The following is a 21484-nucleotide window of genomic DNA, read 5'->3' as shown; positions in this document are numbered from 1 at the left end:
GCCAAAGTGTAGACTCACCAGCTGAGAAAGTCACTTAGCCCTGGGGTCTTGACCCCTGAGGGGTCAACACTGGGTGTTTCCAGGAACACTGGTGGCTGCAAACTCTGAAGTCCTGATTTAGGAAAATTGTGCTTGATGAAAAATACTAAAATCTTATTATATAAGGGTATTTGCTTCTATATTTCAATCCTCATTAGCCAGCTTAAGTAGTAAGAATAAAGGTTTCTCCCCAAGAAACAATGGAGCACATTTCATGGTAGAAAGGCCACTCCCCTCTCAAATTCTGTTCTCCATTTCCTCTGGTCCCCGCTTCCCCGGTTCAGGTGTTTCTGCTATGACTTCCTTTAGTCATTCTGACCTGTATCTCTTACAGGGTATCTTATTTCCCCCACATTCTATATTAATCCTATTTTTGAAGTTGTCGTATAGTTCATTGGTTTGGGGTATGCGGCGCTATGATTTTAGCATGTGTAGGTTTGTGGAACCAGCACCACACTCAGGATAGTGAACATTCCATCACTTTCATAGCCTCTCTCTATAGTCCTGTTCTCTGACCCTGCAGTTCTGTCTCTTCCTGAATGCCACATGAATAGAACCAGATCTGTGTCACCTTTCACTCCATGAAGGACCTCTGGGACCCTTCGTGGCTGTGGACCCAGGGGCCTCCCTTCCCCCTGGAGGTGGTGCTCCTCTGTACAGATGCACCACAGCCTGTTTATCCATTCACCCCCAGGACATTCTGGTTGTTCCTAGGTTTGGATGGTGATGAACAAAGCTACTATAAACATGCTTGTACAGGACTTTGTATGAATCTAAGTCTTCATTCCTCTAGGGTAAACCCCTGGGACTGGGACTGCGGGGACATATGGTAAGGTATGTTTTTTGTTTTGCTTTGTTTTGTTTTTGCGGTACGTGGGCCTCTCACTGCTGTGGCCTCTCCCGTTGCGGAGCACAGGCTCTGGACGCGCAGGCTCAGCAGCCATGGCTCACGGGCCTAGCCGCTCCGCGGCATGTGGGATCTTCCCGGACCGGGGCATGAACCCGTGTCCCCTGCATCGGCAGGCGGACTCTCAACCACTGCGCCACCAGGGAAGCCCGGTAAGGTATGTTTAAAGTGACAAGAAGCCACGCACTTCTCCAGGGTGGCTGCACCGCTCTGCCTTTGCACAGCAACGTGCGGGAGTCCTGCCATCCCAGTTCTCACCGCACTCGGTACCGCCAGCCTTTTTTTGTTTCAGTCATTCTAATAGGTGTGCAATGGTGTCTTGCTGTGGTTTTAATTTACATTTCCCTAACAGTTAATGATTTTGAACATCTTCTCATGTGCTTATTGGCCAACCTTAAATCCTCTTTGGTAAAGTGTCTCTCGTCCATTTTAAAATTTGTTTTTTTTTGTTGTTTTTTTTCTCCTTAATTTTGAGTTTTGAGATATCTTCATATATTCTGGATACAAGTCCTTTGTCAGGTATGTGATTTGCAAATATTTTCCCCAAGTTTGTAGCTTATCTTTTCTCTCTCTTAGCAGTGTCTTACAGAGTAAACAGTTTAAATTTTGATGAAGTCCAATTTGCCAATTCTTTTCTTTTGTGGATCAGGCTTAGGGTGTCAAGTTGCTGTGCACACTGTTGTAAGTCTGAGAAAGTGACAGGATAGGAGCTGGCTGTCTAGACACCAAAGTCTGGAAAAGGGAGGGCCTGTGTATGGGAAAGACCACAGAGAGACGTCCAGAGACCTGGCCGCCAGGCGGGCCTGACACCGCCAGGCGGGAAATGTCACCGAGGAAGCTGAACCAAACCAAAGCCAGGTTCCTCTTCAGTAATATCACAGGGTTTAACTAAATAACCTAAAAAAATATATTTTTAAGTTATGTGACTTTTAACAGCTCTTTTTAGTCTGGAGAACTCGGAACACGTGACACTGTTTGTCTGGGCCCACCTGCACCATACGAGCACAGCACAGTCAGGGACGGTCACAACCATGCTGAGTGACCAGGAGGGTACACCACCCAGCATGTGAGACAGGGTCTGGGCTGCGTTCATGCTTCAAGCCGCCCCACCCAGTGGGAGAGGGAGACAACCCAGCCCTGCTCACAAAATATTTAAACAGAACAAGAACCGTCTGAACTGGTCACCAGACGTCACCTCGCTAGGAAAGAATGTAACTTTATTGAAGTTTTAATGGATAACGGTTTATTTGAGAATTACATGTCTATGGAGATCTGTGGTACAGGTAACAGAGGCTCTGTCACTCAGAAATGGAGAGAAGTAAAGACCCACAGACACAGCACAGCAGTGCTGGTGAACGAACTCTGACGGGATGGCTTCCAAACTCTGAAATCTCATCAGGGAATTGAACCAAACAGGCCGGATAACCAGGCAGATCTAGCATTTTCTTATTTTCTAACTTCTCTCCGTGTGATGTCTCTCGATGGTTGCCTTGTTCGTCCAGCACTTGTAAATGGTTTTCTTGGTTTCAGCCCACCTTGGAGGTGAAGCTGGCTTAGAACGGGGAGGAGCAGCTCCCCTGAGTGGCAGGGTGTTGAGCCTTCTGTCTCTAGAAGAGAGCTGTGCGAGCGTGACCAGGACAAGGCAATCGTGGAGCCCAGTTAAAAAAGCACTCAGCGCCTGGCCACCTGGCCCTCTGCTTCCCGACTGCAGTAACCCTTGGTGCACCGGGCTGCCCAGCACAGACAGGACTGGGGACACGAGGCTGCAACACGTTCTCCCCACCACCTGACACCAGATTGCACCAGCACTCGGATTTGGAGAAAACCAGCAGCTGCACATGCCCAGAGCAGCACAGTTTCGAATAGCAGCAAGAGTCACCGGTGTGCCTTACACTACATATGGGGGTTGGGTGGGGGCACACGGAGAGCCAGACCTCCGCCCTCCCTGACCCTTGCGAATGTGACACACTGAAGTCTACGGTCCCTGCTCTGACCGAGCTAGCACAACCAGCTCCCCGAACACAGCTCCGCTGCTGGTCCCAATCCCGACCTCAAGTTCCCGCTGCTTCCCACCCAGCCTGCAGTGCCAATCTATCAGCGCATCCTCTGGCCCTGCCTCAGCCAGCACTGCCTTTCCAGCAATGGCTTCAAAGTCTCCTCAACTGTGGGTCAGTGGTAACCAAGACCCAGATGTGGGCTGGTCAATGGTAACCAAGAATCAGCTGTGGGCTGGGCAGTGGTAACCAAGACCCACTCTGAGCAGAGGGGACCACCAGGTCTTCCCATTTGTCCTGCTGGCACTGATCAATGTTACACTAATTCTTTCTTGTCACAATATCCCATTTTGCTTGCGGACAAAAGCATCTTGAAGCAAACAGATGCAGTGACCAGTCACATGATTTCCTTAAACGTTTATCCAAAATTTAATGGAAGAAATTATACTTGAACCGTTTGCAGGTATCCTAATTGTATTTTGTTGATTCTTTCTTTTAAATTTATTTGTACCTATGTTTTCCATGTCTATATTCTTATAAAAAAAAATTAAACAAGATGGAAAAAAATCAGTCCCTAACACTGCTCCTCGCTGCTTCTTGCTCCAAATTCCACTTTCCTACCCAGAGTGAAGTGTAACTATTTCATTTCATGCCTTGTTGATAGGTACACACACACACACACACACACACACACACACACACACACACAGTTATGCACGGTTTCAAACATGTGCTCGGCAGCCCACCATGGGTGTTGGTCTTTAACAACATGTCCAACAGGCCACTCCCTGTCAGTTCAAGGGTAGCCACCACATCCTCTGTATTTGCCCGTGAGAATGCACATGACTGAGTGAACTGTGCCCTTACAGTGGGTGTTCAGGCATAATATTTTTGTGTATTTCCCCTGACACACAGGCAAGTTGTTTTCCAGGAGAGAAAACTAGAAGATTTGCTTTTCCTACCTAATGTAATTAAAATCAGGCTTTAGCTGTTTTAGCACAAGATTTTGTATATCAAGACTTTGGAAACAATTTGCATGTTAATTCTAGAAGAAACGGGGTTTGGAACAGAAGCATTAGGAACTACCTAGGTGAATCAGGATGAATGAAATGAACACGCAAACAAATAAAAAATGCAGGTCAAGTTTAGAGCTGTGAGATGGTGTACTGACCCAAAGAGGCTCACGACAGGAGCAGACAAGCCAGCCCTGTAACCTGGGAGGACAAGGAGAGGCCGAGCAACCGCAGCACATCATGAAGGACCCCTCCTGCAGGGACCACTGCATCTGCCCTGAGATAGAATGTAAAACTGGGGGTGGGGGGATGGAAGGTTGCAGAACGTGAAAGGGAACATTGAAGAACATCGGGAAGATGCTAAGCTGTGATCTGACGTTTGCAGCTGGGGAGCAGAGTGATGATCTCTATGTGCAGAGTGATGGATCTGCATGGCACTGACCTGTATGTGAAGTGATTGGTCTGTATGTGTAACGATATGTTTTTACTTTGGCTCAGTGTTGGAAGTATTTTTAAATGTTCAAAAGGATTCAGCTTTTATTCTTTTCATTTTAATATGGCCCCAAATTTAGCTGTGTTCTATGTAACAATCACAAACATGGCCTTAATCAGAGAACAAAAGAACACACCCACATGAAAGGGAAACAACCTGTGCGGACAGGAAGTACTTCTGAGAACCAAGAGTGAAAAAAGGAGACTCCCCTCACACCAGAAGCCACAATAGTTTAAAAATCTGACTTACTTTTCTATCAAATCCAGTGTGACTCCAGGCACCAGACTAACGCATTTCTGCATGCAAAACCTGCAGAGAAAGAAAAGAAAGTGAATCACAGCAATAGGATATTTAACAAGAGAGTGCAACAGTCCCACAGAAAAAGCAAAGAGAGAAAGGTGAGGATGGGGATTGCCACGGTGAAAAAGTAAACCCTGTTTTTCTTAATTCTGTCAGCTTTTAGGTTTATGAAGAAAATCTCCCTGCAGCCTCTCAAAGGGGCAGGAACACCGAGCTGCAACCACAGGTCTTCAGTGGAAGGAGAGAAACAAGTCTACGGGATGGCGGGGCAGAGCCCCCACTGTGGCAGGGGCTGGGGGCATGTGCGCACAAGATTCCACAGGACAGGAAGGTTCCACCTAGATGATGAACAGGCTCCACTTTTCTATTTTTCCTTCTTAGCCAAGTAAGCTGGGGAGAGTGATGGAAGAATCAGCGAACCACCCCCAGGTACACAAAAGAAATTCGTGAGAGAAGACAAAAGTGAATTCAATTATATCATTTTAATTATCATAAAATCATAGGAGTCAGAGCTGTGAGACTTAATCTTCACTGCAGAGCCATCCTGGAGAGCTAGGGTGGGACTGTCCAGGCTTCACCTAATTTGTACGCACCAACAAGAGGTCTCGGACCATCTCTTTCTTCCTGTCAGGGCTATTGCCACGCAGCAGGACAGAATCAATGGTAGCATGGAGTGAAGAGGCAACTTAGTATCAGTCGCAGGAGAAGTGTAAAACATTTAATTCATCGGCTTTAAAAATTAAGAACAAATAATGCCCTCCATAAAAACAGCATCAGGCACACAGCAAATACACCCACAAAATGCATTTTAGTATCACTAGTGGATGTGAGAAGTGGAGGAAGGTCAGCGAATACCAGTGGGCTCAAGGGAGGGGACGAGTACAAGGAACAGGCCACATTCAGGACACACGGAGTGAGACGTGTACGGTGGGTGGGTGGAGGTGGGGGAGAAAGACAAGGAGACAGAGAGAGACCCAGAGGCTGGAAGACGACAGACAAGGCCGTGAAGACGGCGTCTGGTGGGCCACTGGCTCCCAACACGTAGCCCTCCAGCGGGGGGAGGGTGGGGGTAGGGGAAGAGGGGACTCTGTGCACCCTGCCCCGCCAGGCTCATGGCCTCGGGGAGCAACGCCTCGCTCAGCCAGCAGAGGAAGTTATCTTCCTGGCTGTGGCTGCGCCGGTCGGTGCTCTCTATTCACGGAGCAGAAGAAACATAAATGAGGGCTGTGTTTGCCCTACACAGACAGAGGCCCCTCCCACCGGCACAAACGGCTGGGCTGACCAGCTGCTCCACCGGGCCAGTCAGTTCCTCCAGACAAATCCTTCTGTTTACTCCTCTGGCGGAGAACTCGGCCCGTCCGCTCCCGCGCATCACCGCAACCGCCGAACCAGCCCATATGCAGCTCTGACAGCGGCTCCATGTGAATCAGGATCTCTCCGTGGATAGAAATGGTCTACAGGAAACACATTTTCCAGTCCAATTCTGAGGCCTATGCAAACAGGGCTGCTCTGTCATCTTTCTCTCTGTAACGCACTTACTAACTGGACCTCTGCCTTCCCATAATGATAGTCTGTGCCAGACTAATCCTTTCGTCAATAACAACAATAAGCTCTGGACAAAATATAAAAAACAACCACTTGAAAGCACCAAAGAGCAAACAAATACAGGCAGAAAGGGAAGCCATGACCCTTAAAAGAAGAATAACAAGGTCTGCCTTAACCAGCTTTTCCCAGGCGTGCTCCCCAATTCACACAGCGCCGGGGACACTGCTCAACGGAAAGGAGATCAGAACCCCAGGCTGCCAGGAGTTTCAGGGGAAGTCTTAGAAAGGAGGAGTCAAACTCTGCGAGCAAGCTTTCCTAGGACCCTGGGCTGAGCCCGGCACTGCACAGGCATGGGCCCAGACCCCGAGGAGCCCCGGGGACACCAGAGCTGAAGTGCTGAACACAATGGGCAGAGGTTTCCACAGTTGCTCACTAGCAGACATGCATGCAGATGGGGACAGCCAGTGCCACGTTAGGGGGCTATCAACACCTGGGGCTTTCCACTGACACCCTGTGGGGTGGTGCCTCAGTTACAACCATGGTCCAGGATTCAGAGTCTCACCCCAGAACTAGGAGCAAAATCAAAGGAGGCCAGTCCTACAGCTAAGAGACCTCAATCAATTAAACCATCTACAAGAACAGAGCTAAATACTCCTCAGAGGAAGATAACAGAATCCAGACTTTCTCAGTGTCTCATCCACAATGGAAAGTATTCTACCTAAAATCAAGAGAAAAATTGTTAATAAAACCAGATTCATTGCTGGCCACATTTTGGAATTAGACTTTAAAATTATAAAAATAATTATTAACTGGGAAATAAGTATTATGATAAATCTGCTGAAAATACAAAGTTCCATTAAGTAGGAAATTAAAAATAGGGCCATGATGCAACTTTAAAATATCTATGATATGGTTATATGCATTAAGAGCAGCATGGATAAACCAGTGACTGACAAGCCACAAATTGTACATCAGCCAATATTTATTCCTTCGCACCAGGCAAAATCAGAGGCAATAAAAATGGCTTGACAATCCCACAAAATTGGATATTAGTAATTATGACAATAAACACAACAGCTGGCAGTCGGTTAGTGCTTACTCTTGGTGCTAGAGCTCTCATCAACAGGCTCTGGCCACTTTTGAATCTTCTTTGTCCAACTTGCCCTTTCCGAACTTCGAGTGAACAGTTACACAGCAGCACCAGACCACTGCTTACTGCCTGCCTGCTGACCCTCCAGGCCAGGGTTTCTCAGCTGTGCACTAAGGACTCTTAGGGCCAGATCATTCTTTGCTGTAAGGGCAGCATCCTAGCCTCGACCCACAGGATGCCAGCAGCACCACACCCCAGTTGTGACAACCAAACATGTCTCCTGACACTGCCTAATGTCCCTGGGGGGCAGAGTCACCCCACTGAGGCCACAGCCCTAGGCCAGGCCCCAGTGTCTCTCACATTTTCCAGAACAGTCTCTGCTTCCACTCTTGCCTGTGCTTCCTATTCCTCTCCCAGGAATTCTCTACCCAGCAGGCAAAGCAACCCTTTTAAGAGGAAATGCTGTGATAAGTCATTTCATCTTGACCCTCCAGAGGCTTCCTGCCATGAAGGATGAAATGCAGGGTGCTTGCCTAGCCTCCCAAGGCCCTGCCCTGGGCTTCCAGTCACTGCTCTAACTTCACTTCCTCACTCTCATTCTGCTTACCCAGCTCCATTCACCCTGACACACTTCCTGCTCCTTCAACACGCCAGGTACAGCCCCACCTCAGGGCCTTTGCGCTTGCTGTTCCCTCAGCCTGCAACACTCTTGCCCCAGATAACTGGAAGGTTTACTCCTTTTATTTGGACTTCTTCTACCTTCCCTGACCAGCCTAAGGAAAACAACACCTTCATTCTCTACCTGCATACCCTGCTTTTTAAAAATAACATTTCTTGCTACCTTATTACATATTTGTTATTGCTTGTCTTTATCATAGAAGATAAGCTCAATGAGTACAAGGACTTCTCTTATTTTGTTCATCAGTGTGCCCCCAGTACTTAGAAGGGTGCCTTAATATATAGTTTTGATAATCCATAAATGTGTCAACAAGTGAATACGGTATAAGATTAATTTCTAATATTTCACATATATCTTTTTTTTCCTGTTGCTCTTGAAAGTGAGTGGCTTCAAGATTTTTATGCAGAACAAATTAATTAACGTTAAAAAAACTCAACTGTGTAACCTTGTACACTATCATATAACTGTTGGATGCTATTGTTTCTGAGAATGGAAATACATTAATTTTTTTTCTAATTAGAAAACTCCCCGCATATTTACCATAAAAAATTAAAAGTACAGAAAATTACAAGTAAAAATTACCCCCAAACCTAAGATAACCATTAACATTTTCACATTTACCTCTTAGAGAAAATTGAATCATGCTGATTTATTTTGTTCTAGGAGTCACAGTCACTGGAACATCCCGAACAATACAGATGTGTGTAATGGAAAATTAAGAGTCTGTCCTGCTGCCCCATTCCACTGCTGACCACTGCTGACTGCTCCTCTGCATCCAGAATGTGCCCAGCACACGTGCACAACCAATATCTACCCTTGGGTTTTGTTCAGTTTTTTTTCTTACCACAAGAGAATTTGCCATACACACCACAGCTGTGGTTTTTTTTTTTTTTAAACATTTGTTTTCCAGCATTTTCCAACATTCAACAAAGTTGAAAGAATTTTAGAGTAAGTTCCTGCATCCCACCACCTAGGTTCCACCATCAGAATTTGATTGCATTTGCTTTATCACATCTCTGCCTCTCCGTCCATTAATCCATCTCATTTTTGGTGCGACAGAGGATATGGTACACTTGCCTTTAAATTCTTCAGCACACATACTGAGATCTCAGTATCTGTTTATTGTTTTTGTCTTTTGATGTAAGATTACATACAATGAAGTACACACATCTTAATTGTTCGTTCACCAGGTTCTGACAATTGCACATGCCCGTGTACCCAAGCTCCTACAGGGACCACTACCAACATCCCAGGGAGTTTTCTCTCACCCTTTCTCGGCCAATTCCTACTTCTTCCCATTGCGCCCAGAGGCAAAAACACTGCTCTGATTTTTCTACTTATTTTCGTTCCTCTGTTCTAGAGTTTCACATACATGGACTCATCAAGTATGTACTTTTGTATAAGGCCTCTTCCAGTCAGCATAATGTTTTGGATGTTTATCCATGTTTTTGTTTGTATCATGAATTTATTCTGTTTTGTTGCTGACTGGTATTCCATTATATGAAAAGACTGTAGTTTATACATTCTGTTCTGTAACTTGTCCTTGTGTATCATGGACAATATAAAAGCTGATGCATAGAACATTACCTTTTTCATGAACATAAGTGTGCTGTCCTCAGGATGCATTCGTAGCAATGGAACTGCCTGACGAATGGGTACACATATTGAATGACCACTCATCTGATGCTCTCCAGAGGGAAGTGCCATTTACTGTCTCATCAAGGCTGAATATACCCACTTTTTAACTTCTGGAAAATACTGGGTTTACCAAAATAAAAGAAAAACAAACCCTCTGTTCTACTGATAGGTGAGAAATGACACATCATTGGAATTTCTTTGATTATTATTGAGGTTAAATGACAGCTAATAATTTTTCCAGTTCTTTGTATTTTTCTTTTGCTTGTTTCCTGTTTATGCCCTTCTTGTCTTATTAAAAGTGCTTTATACATTAACGGAACCAACAGTGGTTTTGTTATATATTACCCAATTTTTCTCAATTTATAATTTTAAGTTTTGTTTTTTGTTTTCTTTGCCATACAAAACTTAAAATTGGTGTTTAATAAAATCTATCACTTCCTTTATAGCTCTTTAAGTCTCCTGACAGTTTTTCCAGTACTTTTGTGAGTTTCCTTTTTTACATTTAAATCCTCGGTATATTTGGAGTTTATTTTTTCAGGTAAGAGGTAAGGATTAAAAAAATTCAAATGGTTAGCCATGTGCCCCATACAGTATTGAGTAATTCATTCTTTTTCCAAATGATAAATTCTTATACAGCAGATTCTGTTTCTGGAACGCTCTACTCTGTTCCATGGCCTCAAATGTCTGCTCTTACTCCACCTGAAACTTCAAAATGCAGTTTAATAACAAGTAGGACAAATTTTCTTTCACACATTTTTTCAAAAAATTCTCATGGGACTTCTCAAACATTTATCCTTCTACTTGACCTTTAAAATTACTTTATCAACATGTGACAAATTTATGGTTTAATTTAAGGAGAATTTATATCCTTAATCTTCTGGCTCTCACCATGTAATAATAATGTGGTCAATCCCTCCATTTATTCAAATATCCTTTCGTATCAATCAGTAAAGTTTTATGGAATTTTCTATACATACATCCAATACACTCTTAGCTTGTTTATGTGTTTTTTTTTTTTTTGGCTGTGTTGGGTCTTTGTTGCTGCACGCGGGCTTTTTTCTGGTTGTGGTGAATGGGGGCTACTCTTCGTTGTGGTGCGTGGGCTTCTCATTGTGGTGGCTTCTCTTGTTGTGGAGCACAGGCTCTATGTGCATGGGCTTCAGTAGTTGTGGCACATGGGCTCAGTAGTTGTGGCTCGCAGGCTCTAGAGCGCAGGCTCAGTAGTTGTGGCGCACGGGCTTCCTTGCTCCGCGGCATGTGGGATCTTTCCAGATTAGGGCTCGAACCCATGTCTCCTACACTGGCAGGCAGATTCTTAACCACTTTGCCACCAGGGAAGCCCCTTGTTTACGTTCTGTCATTGTTACTGCTGCTACTGTGAATCAGATTTACTTTCCTTCCCAACATTTCCTTACTGGCTATTTTTAATATATAAAAAGGGTAACAATTTAAAGGAAATTATTGTGAAGTATACCATATACTTATGGTATACTACTTATGTATATAAGATACAGATGTGAGTTTAAGGAACAATAAAGTAAATATAAGCACCACACAGATTAAGAAATAGCACATTACAAAATCTAAAAGGCCCCATGTATCCCTGCCATGGTGTCTGCTCCCGCTCCCTCCCCAGAGGTAGCCTGTACTTTTAGGGTATTGATTTGAGTCACTTAGCATCAGTGCATGATGATAGCTGCTAGTTTAGAAGGTTTCTCTTATGTAAAGGAAGTATTCTTCTATTTTTATTATAAGGTTTTATTAAAATTCATTTTTAATTTTATCAAATAACTATTCTTTTCTCACCTATTAAGATGATGCATTATATTAATAGGCAGCCTAACAGAAAGTCATCACAACAGTCCTGGAACGAATCTCACTTGGCCAAAGTTTATTCTTCTCTTACTATACGGCAGGATTCTAAATGCTAATATTTCATTTTGAACTCATCTGCAGTGTGTGTCTGTGTATGCATATGTGTGTGCCTCTGTGTTTGTGCGTATGTGTCTGTGTATGTGTATACACACTGCATTCGTCAGGCTTGGTACCTCAGTCATGGTAACTTTATGAAGAGAATGAGAAAGCTTACATCAATACTTGTTGAAATATGGCTTATGCTTACATACTATTTTATTACCATTTGTTTTATTCCATATTTCAAGGATAATCATCTATATGTTGAATCTTCATTGTTTTATTTTTCTTGTTTCTCATTAGTTTTTACTGCTTTCTGTTTCCTGTACTCCTGACCAATTTTAAGGTCACAAACTTCAGAATTAAATTTGATTTCTTAAACTTTCTCTTTGCTAGTTCTCTTTTCATCTTGATGTACTGTTTTGTCAATCTCAATATTTATTCATTTTTTTTCAGAGACCATTTTTCTGTAATTTCATTGAGGATACAAAGCATATGCTGTCTCCTTTCTGGAGCCCCTTGTAACCACACCTGAGTTTATGCTGATGAGGTGACTCAGGGTGGGGGCTGGTCACCAGACAGACCAACACTGGATAACAGCAGGGAACTTTCAGCCCCATGCTGACCTCCAGCCTCTGACCTCAGGAGGGAAGGGGGCTGGAGACTGAGCTCTAAAAAGAATCTTGAACAAAGAGATTCGGAGAGCTCCCGAATTGAGCTCCAGGTTGGCACTTTGTGGAGGGGGTGTGCCCTCCACTCTCTCCCACATGCAGGTGACCCTCCCCTCCAGTGAGAAAGAGGGGCTTCCCCAGTAGTCTTGCTCTCAGCACTCCCTGTGCAGGTCTAGTCTGCACCTGGGTCAGAGCTGGGAGACACAGGGCAGGAAAAGACACGCAGAACTGATCCCCACTATGAGTGTTATTCACGGTTTGATTTCAGTCCCCAAGGTGCCGCTCACTTTCTGGAGTCCTCGGGGTAGCTGCGTTCTGAGCAGAGGCTGTACTGAGTGTGGCTGAGTCCTTCTTATGGGCCGACACTGGGGTCTCCACGGATGGAGATGCCACGGAAGCTTCACAGATCAGACTATTTTAACCAAGTCCTTCTGAACATGAAGCGCACTGCCAGAGATGTCAGGCTTTTAAAGGAATTTTGGGAAACAGCTCAAAGTGGCAATACACTGTTAAAATAAGACAAGCAAATTCTGTGACATTTCATTTAATGTAGCAGGTTTAAAAACAAAGAAACCCACATGAAACAGTGTGCCAATCATCTGGTATTTGTAACTAAATTAAAAAGCATGCCATGTGTATTATTAGGGAAAAAAAAGTAGAAGAAGAGACTTTTGTAATTTACAATCTTTAAATAGCTACCACTTTTAAATGCACAGAACGGCTCACTCTCCTCAGGAGCTTCTAGACCAGTAACCAGGACAAGACACAAATGAGGTTCAGGAGCCAGCTGTCTCAGTTGCCCTCTAATGCTTCAGAGGCAAGCATCTGAATGATGGTCGGAATGAGCCTATCCTGTCTGTCTTGTTCCCAGGGCCAGAGCCTGGAAGACGTCCCAGGGGTCCCTTAAGTACCTGCCCAGTGAAAACAGAAAGAACTTTCAAGGGAACAGTGCTAACTCTGCAAGGGTGCTGTCATTTTGGTTCAGAAGAGGTTAAAAGGTCAAAACAATTGTCATAAGGAAAATGTCTTTTAGAAAATGCATATTTAAGTATTGGAGGGTAAATATCATAATTTCTGTAATTTACTAAAAATAGCCATAAGAAGAAAATGATAGAGCAAGTAACAAATGTAAGATTTGGGTCATGAGTACAAGGGGGTTTGTTTTATTATTCTCTTGACTGTTTTGTTAGAATGGCTGAAAACTGTCCTGCAATGAAAAGTAAACAGAGAGAAAGAGAGGTCAAAGCAGATGTTCCTATGTTGATGAGTCAACGTCAGGAAAAGACTCCAGGGAAAGATCTAATTTCTCAAAACCTGAGCAGTTTGTTTCTGTTTTTGAAGAATGTCAAGATGTAAAGAGGGGCTCCCAGCCCCTCCCAGCCCAGCTCATCTCCATGGTCATTAAGAGTCGGTCCTGACAGCAAAGCCCCTGTACTGATCTGCAAAAGCAGAAAACCAACACTCTCTCCTAAAAGTGCAGCTCTCTTCCACAGAGGTGACACTCACGACCCCCAACCACAGGAGAGACGCAGAACACACAACAAGCTTCCATGGAGTTCTTCCAAACTTTCCGGACCCTGTTTCCATGGAATTCACCTGATAAAGAAGTTAGAATCCAGCTTGTCCAGGACAGCCTCCTCAGTCTGATTCAAATCTTAAGGTGTAATTTTACCTGATAAACTGAAAACAAGGACTGTGTTTACACTGCCTACTGACAAAGCTGAGGAGTGAACACATACAAACCTGCCTGGAGGGAGTCAGCAGTCAGGAAGGGGCGGCCAGAGAAAACAAGAATTTCACACGGAACACACAGAACCCCAATCCTCTCACCCAGGGAACCTCCCTGTAAGCCCTGCTGCACAGTTCTGATTTAGTAGGCGTCTTCATGCGCTGGCAGTGCTGAGGAATGGTTGAGAGGTGGTGGCGGAGGCTGCTGTCCCCTGGGAACCGAAGTTCTCTAGTATAAAGGGAAAACAGGGCCAAATGGCTGAAGGGAGTGTTTCCCAGTAAACACACCTGTTTACTCACTCTCACACACAGCAGCTGGGCCCTCATTTGTCCTTGTCTAGGATATAGGATGGCCTCATGGCAGACCCAGAAAGTTAAATTTATGTAAAAATTAAGTGATTCTTTTAAACTAAAGAGCCGAACACCACTTAAATTACAATCTTCCACCGTATTTATTCTTACTATATTTTTCTTGCTGCCTGATGTGCCCTTTCTGTATTAAGAAGCTATGTCCTTGACCCCCAATCTTTCCTCTACATCCAAAAGTTCACTCTGGGTGTCAATTCATGCCTGTGTGCACAAGGATGGAGGAAATACAGGTGAACCGAGGCCACCCCTGCCCCAGTGAATGAGGAGGGAAGGTGCTGCAGCACCAAATTCCATACCACTTACCATTCAAGTGACAACTTCAAAAGAGCTGACCCTATTTAAAAACATAAGCCCATGATACGCTGAGAGCAGCAGTGCTCGTGAGCTACACAGCGACCTGCGTGGATCATTTTAGAATCAGTCAGTCCCTATTACAGGGGACTGAAGCTGATGTCACTGCAGAACTCAGAAGTCCTGGCGCGTCTGGTGGCCCCAAGCCAAGCCCTGATTCTTCTCCAGATACAAGTGAGAGAAGAAATCGGCTGGAAGGAATTTTAAGCAGGATGGGAGACCAAGATGAGCTGTGCAGTGTCACGCTCCTTCCATGATCAAAAGATACAAATAAACCCCTCCAGCGAGTTACAGACACTTTACTGGAATAACACAGATGTTCATTTCTCTTCTTTCCTATGTAACCAGTAGACTTCTCCCTGCAAGGAGACTCCTGAAAGCCGGAAGTTGGCTTAGAAATTCAGTCAGCAGTTAATTCAGTGTTGTGCACGCCTGGTCAGTTCAGACTCGGTCACCAGGCTCCCATCGCGTGTGAGGCCACACTCCAACCCCGGAGAGAAGGGGAGCTTCTCAGCTGCAGCTCACCTCCCGCCTGCCAATAGCACGGCAAAACCCATGCTTTAAAACAGCCACAAGGGGCTTCCCTGGTGGTGCAGTGGTTGAGAGTCCGCCTGCCGACGCAAGGGACACGGGTTCGTGCCCCGGTCCGGGAAGATCCCACATGCCGCGGAGCGGCTGGGCCCGTGAGCCATGGCCGCTGAGCCTGTGCTCCTTAACGGGAGAGGCCACAACAGTGAGAGGCCCGCGTAACACACACACACAAAAAAAAAAAAAAAAAAAAAAAGCAGCCACAAGAAGGAGTCTCTGTAATAAGCCCCAGGTGTTTTAAACGTGGGACGTTCTTCCCGTTAAAAAAATTCGCATTCTCTGACTCAGTTTCCAGGTTGAACTCCTAAATGACTCCTGGGAAGAAGAACACAACATGGAAAAGAGGCAATGGGTTTGGCGTTTTAGGGCAGAAGCTGTGAGCCGAGCTATGACTCCACCATCTGCTGGTCCTCCCGGCAGCATCTCCAGGGATTCCAGGAAGATTAAGATAGGGACAATGTCATTTATGAAGTACCTTCTGTGTTCAGACAGCTTCTTCGTTTGCTATTATTATTTCTAATTCAGGGGAGAGAGCTGAGGTTCAGAAGGTTCTGAAACTACCCAGCCAGTTACGTGGCCAAGCATGAGAGCGCACCTCTGCAGCCACGTGCCACAACATTCACACGGGGGCTAAGGCCACCGGACCCAAACTCAAAAATAATGTACCACTGTGCTCCTCTAGACAATTCAATGCATCGTCTCAAACTCAAGCAGTGAAAGCAGGAAGAAAAGAGGGAACAAGTAGTAAGATGAAAGCCTATAAAGAGAGACTCCTCCAGCTGTGCGGGGGAGGCCACAGGTGGAGTGGGAGCCACCAGGCAGGGTGAGTGGTCCAGCCATTGGCTCAGGAGAGAACTGACAGAAGTAGCTGCACATCCCTGTCTAACAGGTAAAATAGAGGCAACAGAGAAGTAGCTTAAACAGCAAACAAATGAGAAATGTGCACATCTCAGGTCCAGGTTTGGTCCAACCTGTGCTCATTAACAAAGGCCAACAGCCTTGCAGGAATACTATAGTCAAGTCTCTCCTTCCTGCCTGGACCACGGCTGGCATGCCAGCCGCCCAAGTCTAGTCTCGGGCTGCAGTCTATGCAGTTGTCTTCCTCGGGATTTAAATCTTCCTGCTTTTTAGGTCTCATATTTAAGGTTGGACTGACTTTGTACCCCCCACCCCCATCCTCTCCTGTTCCTTCTAACACCTAAGCTCTCCCTACATGCTTTTCTGCACTCATGTCTCCACTTATACTGAAGGAAAAGAAAACACCCAAATATGTTTCTGAACATTAATAGCACTGATATGATTCTAATTCTTGTAAGACATTTGTCAATTAAGTACCCCGATAAGTACCAGATATTCCAGCTGCTTTATGAACCGTGAGTCTGTGCCCATTAACTTAGAGGCAGGTGGACATGATGATAACATTGCTGGTCTGAGGACCGTGCGGGGAACAAGCACAGGCACCAGGCCAAAGCAAGTTTCCTCTGCAGACCAGAGCCTGGCAACGCCAGGTCAGGTGCAGGGAAGGAAGCCCAGACATTTCATTGGCTTCTCCGTGCTCTCATGGTATTGAATCTACCAGAAAAACAGTTCCCAGGGGGCGGGGGTGAGGAGGAGCTCTGCTGAGAAACTGAGCCAATTCCTGGTATTCTGGCAGCAAATGAGCGAATTCAGGTTGATTTTCCAATTATCTTTTAAATGTAAATTGTGTTCCTTACAACGTCTGATACACAATCTGTCCTTGGACTCCCAAGCCAGGCAGGAAGCTTGGAAATCACACCACGAGGGTGTTCACTGAGTCATGCTTGCTGACTTTACCTGCTTGTACTCCTGGACTCTGGTTTAGGTGTCAGGTCAGTGACCTTGGGACATTACCCTCCACTGAGATTCTTCCAAACCTGCCCTCACGGCTTCAAGAAGCAGATGAACCCCACTGCTAGGAAAGGGGCAGCCTCAGCCTGCCTCAATTGCTTCCTCTCTAAAAGATACCTACCTTCCAGTCTACAAATGTTTGCCTATTAAAAACAAGAACACTAAAAAAGCAACTAACTTAAAGCCAACAACCTCTTTCCTTAAGTCGTCCATTTTCCCCTCAAGAGAGCAACTGATCCTCTGCCCCTTTACCCCTCACTTCCTTAACATAGTTTATGCCTGTGTTGCCTCCCCTTTCTCAGGGTAGGCCTGTGCCTTCTGGCTGCCACTCCAGTGGCTCTAGAACTGCCCGAGGTGACTGAGGACTTCCTAACTGTCAACTTCAAGGCCTCTCCCAATCCTCAACCCTGAAGGGTCCTCAGAGGGATGTGGGGGTCTGGCTGCCCTCTCCACTCTGCCCCTCCGATCACTCCCTCCGGCCAACTTCCTTCCTACATTAGGACTCGCAGAACCTGGTGCTGTGTTCTTGGCCCTCCTCTCGGCTTACATTCTCTATGAGTAACCTCAACTGCATCCAAACCATGGTGATGGACCCCAGTGAAACAACTCCCCTGGGACGAGCTTTCCTCTCATCTCACGCACCTGTTCAAGCCTCACATGCTGTGCTCAAAACAAAGTGACAACAACCACAGACCCTCCACCAGACAGCAAAGAACCCGCCCGCCCCACCCGACAGAGTCCAGCTCCCGCCTCTTCCTTCCCTCCAGGCCCTCAGATCTCCTCCACCTGGAAAGCAACCTCTCCATTCCAGTCCCATTTGTTTACCTCCGTCTTTCTTTTTGGTTTTGGTTTTTTTTTTTTTTTTTAGTAGGAGGGGGTTATCAGAAGGCCCTGAAACACCTTTATGAGTCACATCCACAAATCCTGCTGCCCTCCACTGGGGCGGTGGGTGGGGCTGGGGAGAGGCCAGCTGGGAGCACCCAGGTGTCCTGAGCTCGCCCACGCCCACCAGAGGGCCACTGCTATGGCCGCCTCCAGGTCTCGCCCACCTGGGGAAGCTGCCCTGTCGGGTGTGGGTCTGCGTCTCCGTGTGCCCATTTCCAGCAGCACTCGAGTTACTCTATTACTAATCCACGTACACGTCTCCCGAATCAGCCATCACACTCCTGGAGGGGAGAGATCAACCCATCTCACTGGCTCTGGAGACGGGACCCCAGACCCAGCACCATACCCCTGAACAAGGTCCTACGGAACAGCCCACCTTCAAGCTGCACATCCACGGCTCCACCCTCTTCCCACTTCATGGTCACCTGCCCCCCCTCAGTCCTCAGGGCCCCTGCCACACTGGACGCTCTGCCATCGCCCAGACGTGGCCTGGCGGTGACTGTGCTCAGGTGCCTCTTCCTCCTCACTTGAGCCAGACTTTACTCGTCACAGGAGGTCAGGACCAATGACCCCCCCAGAAATGCTGGCTGCCTCCACGGCGAGCAGAGGAATGTCCTCATCCTCTTCTCCAACCCCAAGAGCAGCATGGATAAAAAGTGTCTCTTTAGCAGACTTTGTCTCACAGATCTTTATAATTTTAGTACTTATAATAAGGCTGACTGAACAGAACAGAACACATGTTCAAAAGAAGTTATTTCACAAGTCCATTCAGTCTCAGGATAAGCAAACAAGCTGTTCTGATGACCATGGTGACAATAGTTAACACTAGAACGAGGTTTAACGCCCAGTCTCAGTGCCTTAACATGGCCTCTGCATCCAGCTTAAAGGCTCAGAATAAAGTGTGTAAAATAAAGAAGTAAAAAAAACAAAGAGGAGGCTGACATCTCGTGGCTTAATTTACACTATTTTAGACACTGATGGGGTCACTATGCTACCATCTGCATGGGTTTTACGTGGTCACACTGTTCTGGTATTCAAAACGTGATGTTGTTTAAGAGGGACCATCAATTCCATCATTCCAGCAAAGTAAAAAGAGAATGAAATTGGTTCATGCAATACACCGCCTAGTTCAGCACCAATCAAAGGATTGCTTTTTTATGTCCATAAGGGTCATGAAAGTGTGCTGTCAAGTATGCAGCTGTATACTTTAACAGTCTCTGAAGCAATGTGATTTACTGTTACTGATTTTGCATCCTTAGGCACACAAATCAGATTAGAAGTCAAAGTACCGTTAAAATGCCCAGAAGTTTAAGGAGAAGATACAAATAAGCAAATAAATAGTTATCAGGTAATCATTTTATAAAAAGTGATATAATTAGTTGCTCTGCACGTATGATTTCAAACAGGGATTAAAACTAATTTGGAACATAGTGATGATGGTATCAAAGCAGCAGAGGACAAATGACTTTGCTTCCACTGGCCGACGATCATGAGGAGGACCGGGAGGAAGGAGGGAGGCCGGCTGGCGGGGGCAGAACACTATTTTATAAGCATCATTTCACCCAAAGTTGACTTCCTGTAACTATATTAATAACTCGGTGGCTGTAAGAGTCCCACTGTGAGCTGAACTGCATATAATCTTTATTCTCTTCTGAACACTCCTGTTATGTTAAAAGAATATTCTGTTCACGCTTGCTCCCCTCGAGTCTTCCACACACATTACATACTGATTCGTTCAAACTCTCACCAAAGACTCTTGGACTCACTGAACTGCCTAGTGAGATCCGTCTGAGATAATACATTCCACGTACTCTTGTTAGGTAAACACTGGAGGAGAAAGGAGAATGTGAGCCAACAGCAAATTACTAGAAGATAAATAAACCCAAACGTGAACAATAATAAAAAGGTAAGCTGCCCTTTAAAAAAAAATTCACTTAATACTTTTTCTCAGGGAAATAAGATGATTCTCAAAAGGCCCTATGTGCCTAAAATTTGGTCAAATTGGTCAATATTTAGACAGTAACTCTGTAAACATTATATTTCTTAGCTTTTTACCGTTATTGATTACACTGAGCCTTGGGACAACACTGACACCTGATATTTAAAAGAAATAAAAGGAGACATGATTTTAAAATCCTGGTATCTTGCAAAGGGTGGTCTGTCTAGTCCGTTTCATATATGTGACTTTCTAAGATGTTAGGTGTCCAGAAGGCTGCTCACAGTCCCGAGTTAGTGGAACACATCATCATCGTGTATGAGCCTTCTCTTTTGTTTTGCCGTTTTCTTCCCTACATCCCCAGCCTGTCTCAATACCCCATAGGCACTCACATCTATTTAATGTATGCCCTTCCATATTTCAAGTATATGTGCAAACTTGTTTATACTATATTTTTTGCATTTAATTTACAAAACAGTATCATTTTTTCACCCAATATTATGCATTTTAAAACATTTAAATCAACTTTAATGAGGTACAATTTGCATACAATAAAATGCACCCATTTCAGATTATAATTTGAAGTATTTGACAAATGTGTTATGTCTGTGCAACCAACCACCACAATTCCCACACAGGACATTTCCACCCCCCAGAAGCGCTGTCCATCTCATCCCTGTATCTGGCTCCAGCAAGCCCAGATCTGCTTTCTCTTGTTGTAGTTCACTCTGAGAACTTCACAAAACGATAAACTATGTACTCTTTTGTGCTTATCTTCTTTTCAAGCAGTGACTCATTCATGTTATATTGATAGCTTGTTCCTTTTTATTGGTAAGCAGTAACAGACTAAGTGTATGTCCCAAAATTTGGTCCATTCACCCATGGATGAACATCTCTCTGGACTGTTTCCAGGTTTTGGACACCATGAACACAGCTATGACCATTCATTGCACATTTTAGTGTGGACACATGTTTTCATTCCTCCTTGGTAAATACATAGAATAGGTGAGTTGTATGCTATGAGTATATTTAAAGTTATTAAAAATGGCTAAACTGTTTTCTAAAGTGGCTGTACTATTTTCATCCCCACAGCAATGTATGAGCGTTCCAGTTACTCCACATTCTGGCCAACACACGAGCACCTTTTGTGGGTCTGTCGGTTCTTCCTCTCTCTTTTTGTCAAGTGTCTATTCCAATCATTTGGCCATTTATTTAAAATTTGGGTTGTCTTCTTATGATCGAGTTTTTACAGTTCTTTATATATTCTAGATACAGTTCTTTATATATTCTCAGATACATGTATTGTAAATCTTTTCAACTAGTTTGTGGCTTGTCTTTTTATTTTCTTAACAGTGTCTATCAAAGAACAGATGTCTTTATTTTGATGAACCTCAATATATCAATTTTTAATGATTTATGCTATTTGTGTTACATGTAAGAAATCATGAACATTTTCTCCTATGTTTTCATCTATA

The 21484-nt window shown here is 44.9% G+C and overlaps 1 protein-coding gene across 6 annotated transcripts in view; it reads right to left on the bottom strand.

The window, feature by feature from the left end:
- Positions 1 to 21484, bottom strand: part of RPTOR (regulatory associated protein of MTOR complex 1) — a 346981-nt gene that overhangs the window by 125070 nt on the left and 200427 nt on the right. For all 6 annotated transcript variants that reach the window (XM_049701469.1, XM_033438696.2, XM_049701471.1 and 3 more), the window contains exon 7: positions 4696 to 4755. In XM_049701469.1, the coding sequence (XP_049557426.1) occupies positions 4696 to 4755 (60 nt within the window). The remainder of the gene's footprint in view (positions 1 to 4695; positions 4756 to 21484) is intronic.

The sequence above is a fragment of the Orcinus orca genome, chromosome 19, assembly GCF_937001465.1.
Source record: "Orcinus orca chromosome 19, mOrcOrc1.1, whole genome shotgun sequence".
In the NCBI taxonomy this organism is placed as follows: domain Eukaryota; kingdom Metazoa; phylum Chordata; class Mammalia; order Artiodactyla; family Delphinidae; genus Orcinus; species Orcinus orca.
This window is presented reverse-complemented; position numbering and strand designations above follow the sequence as displayed.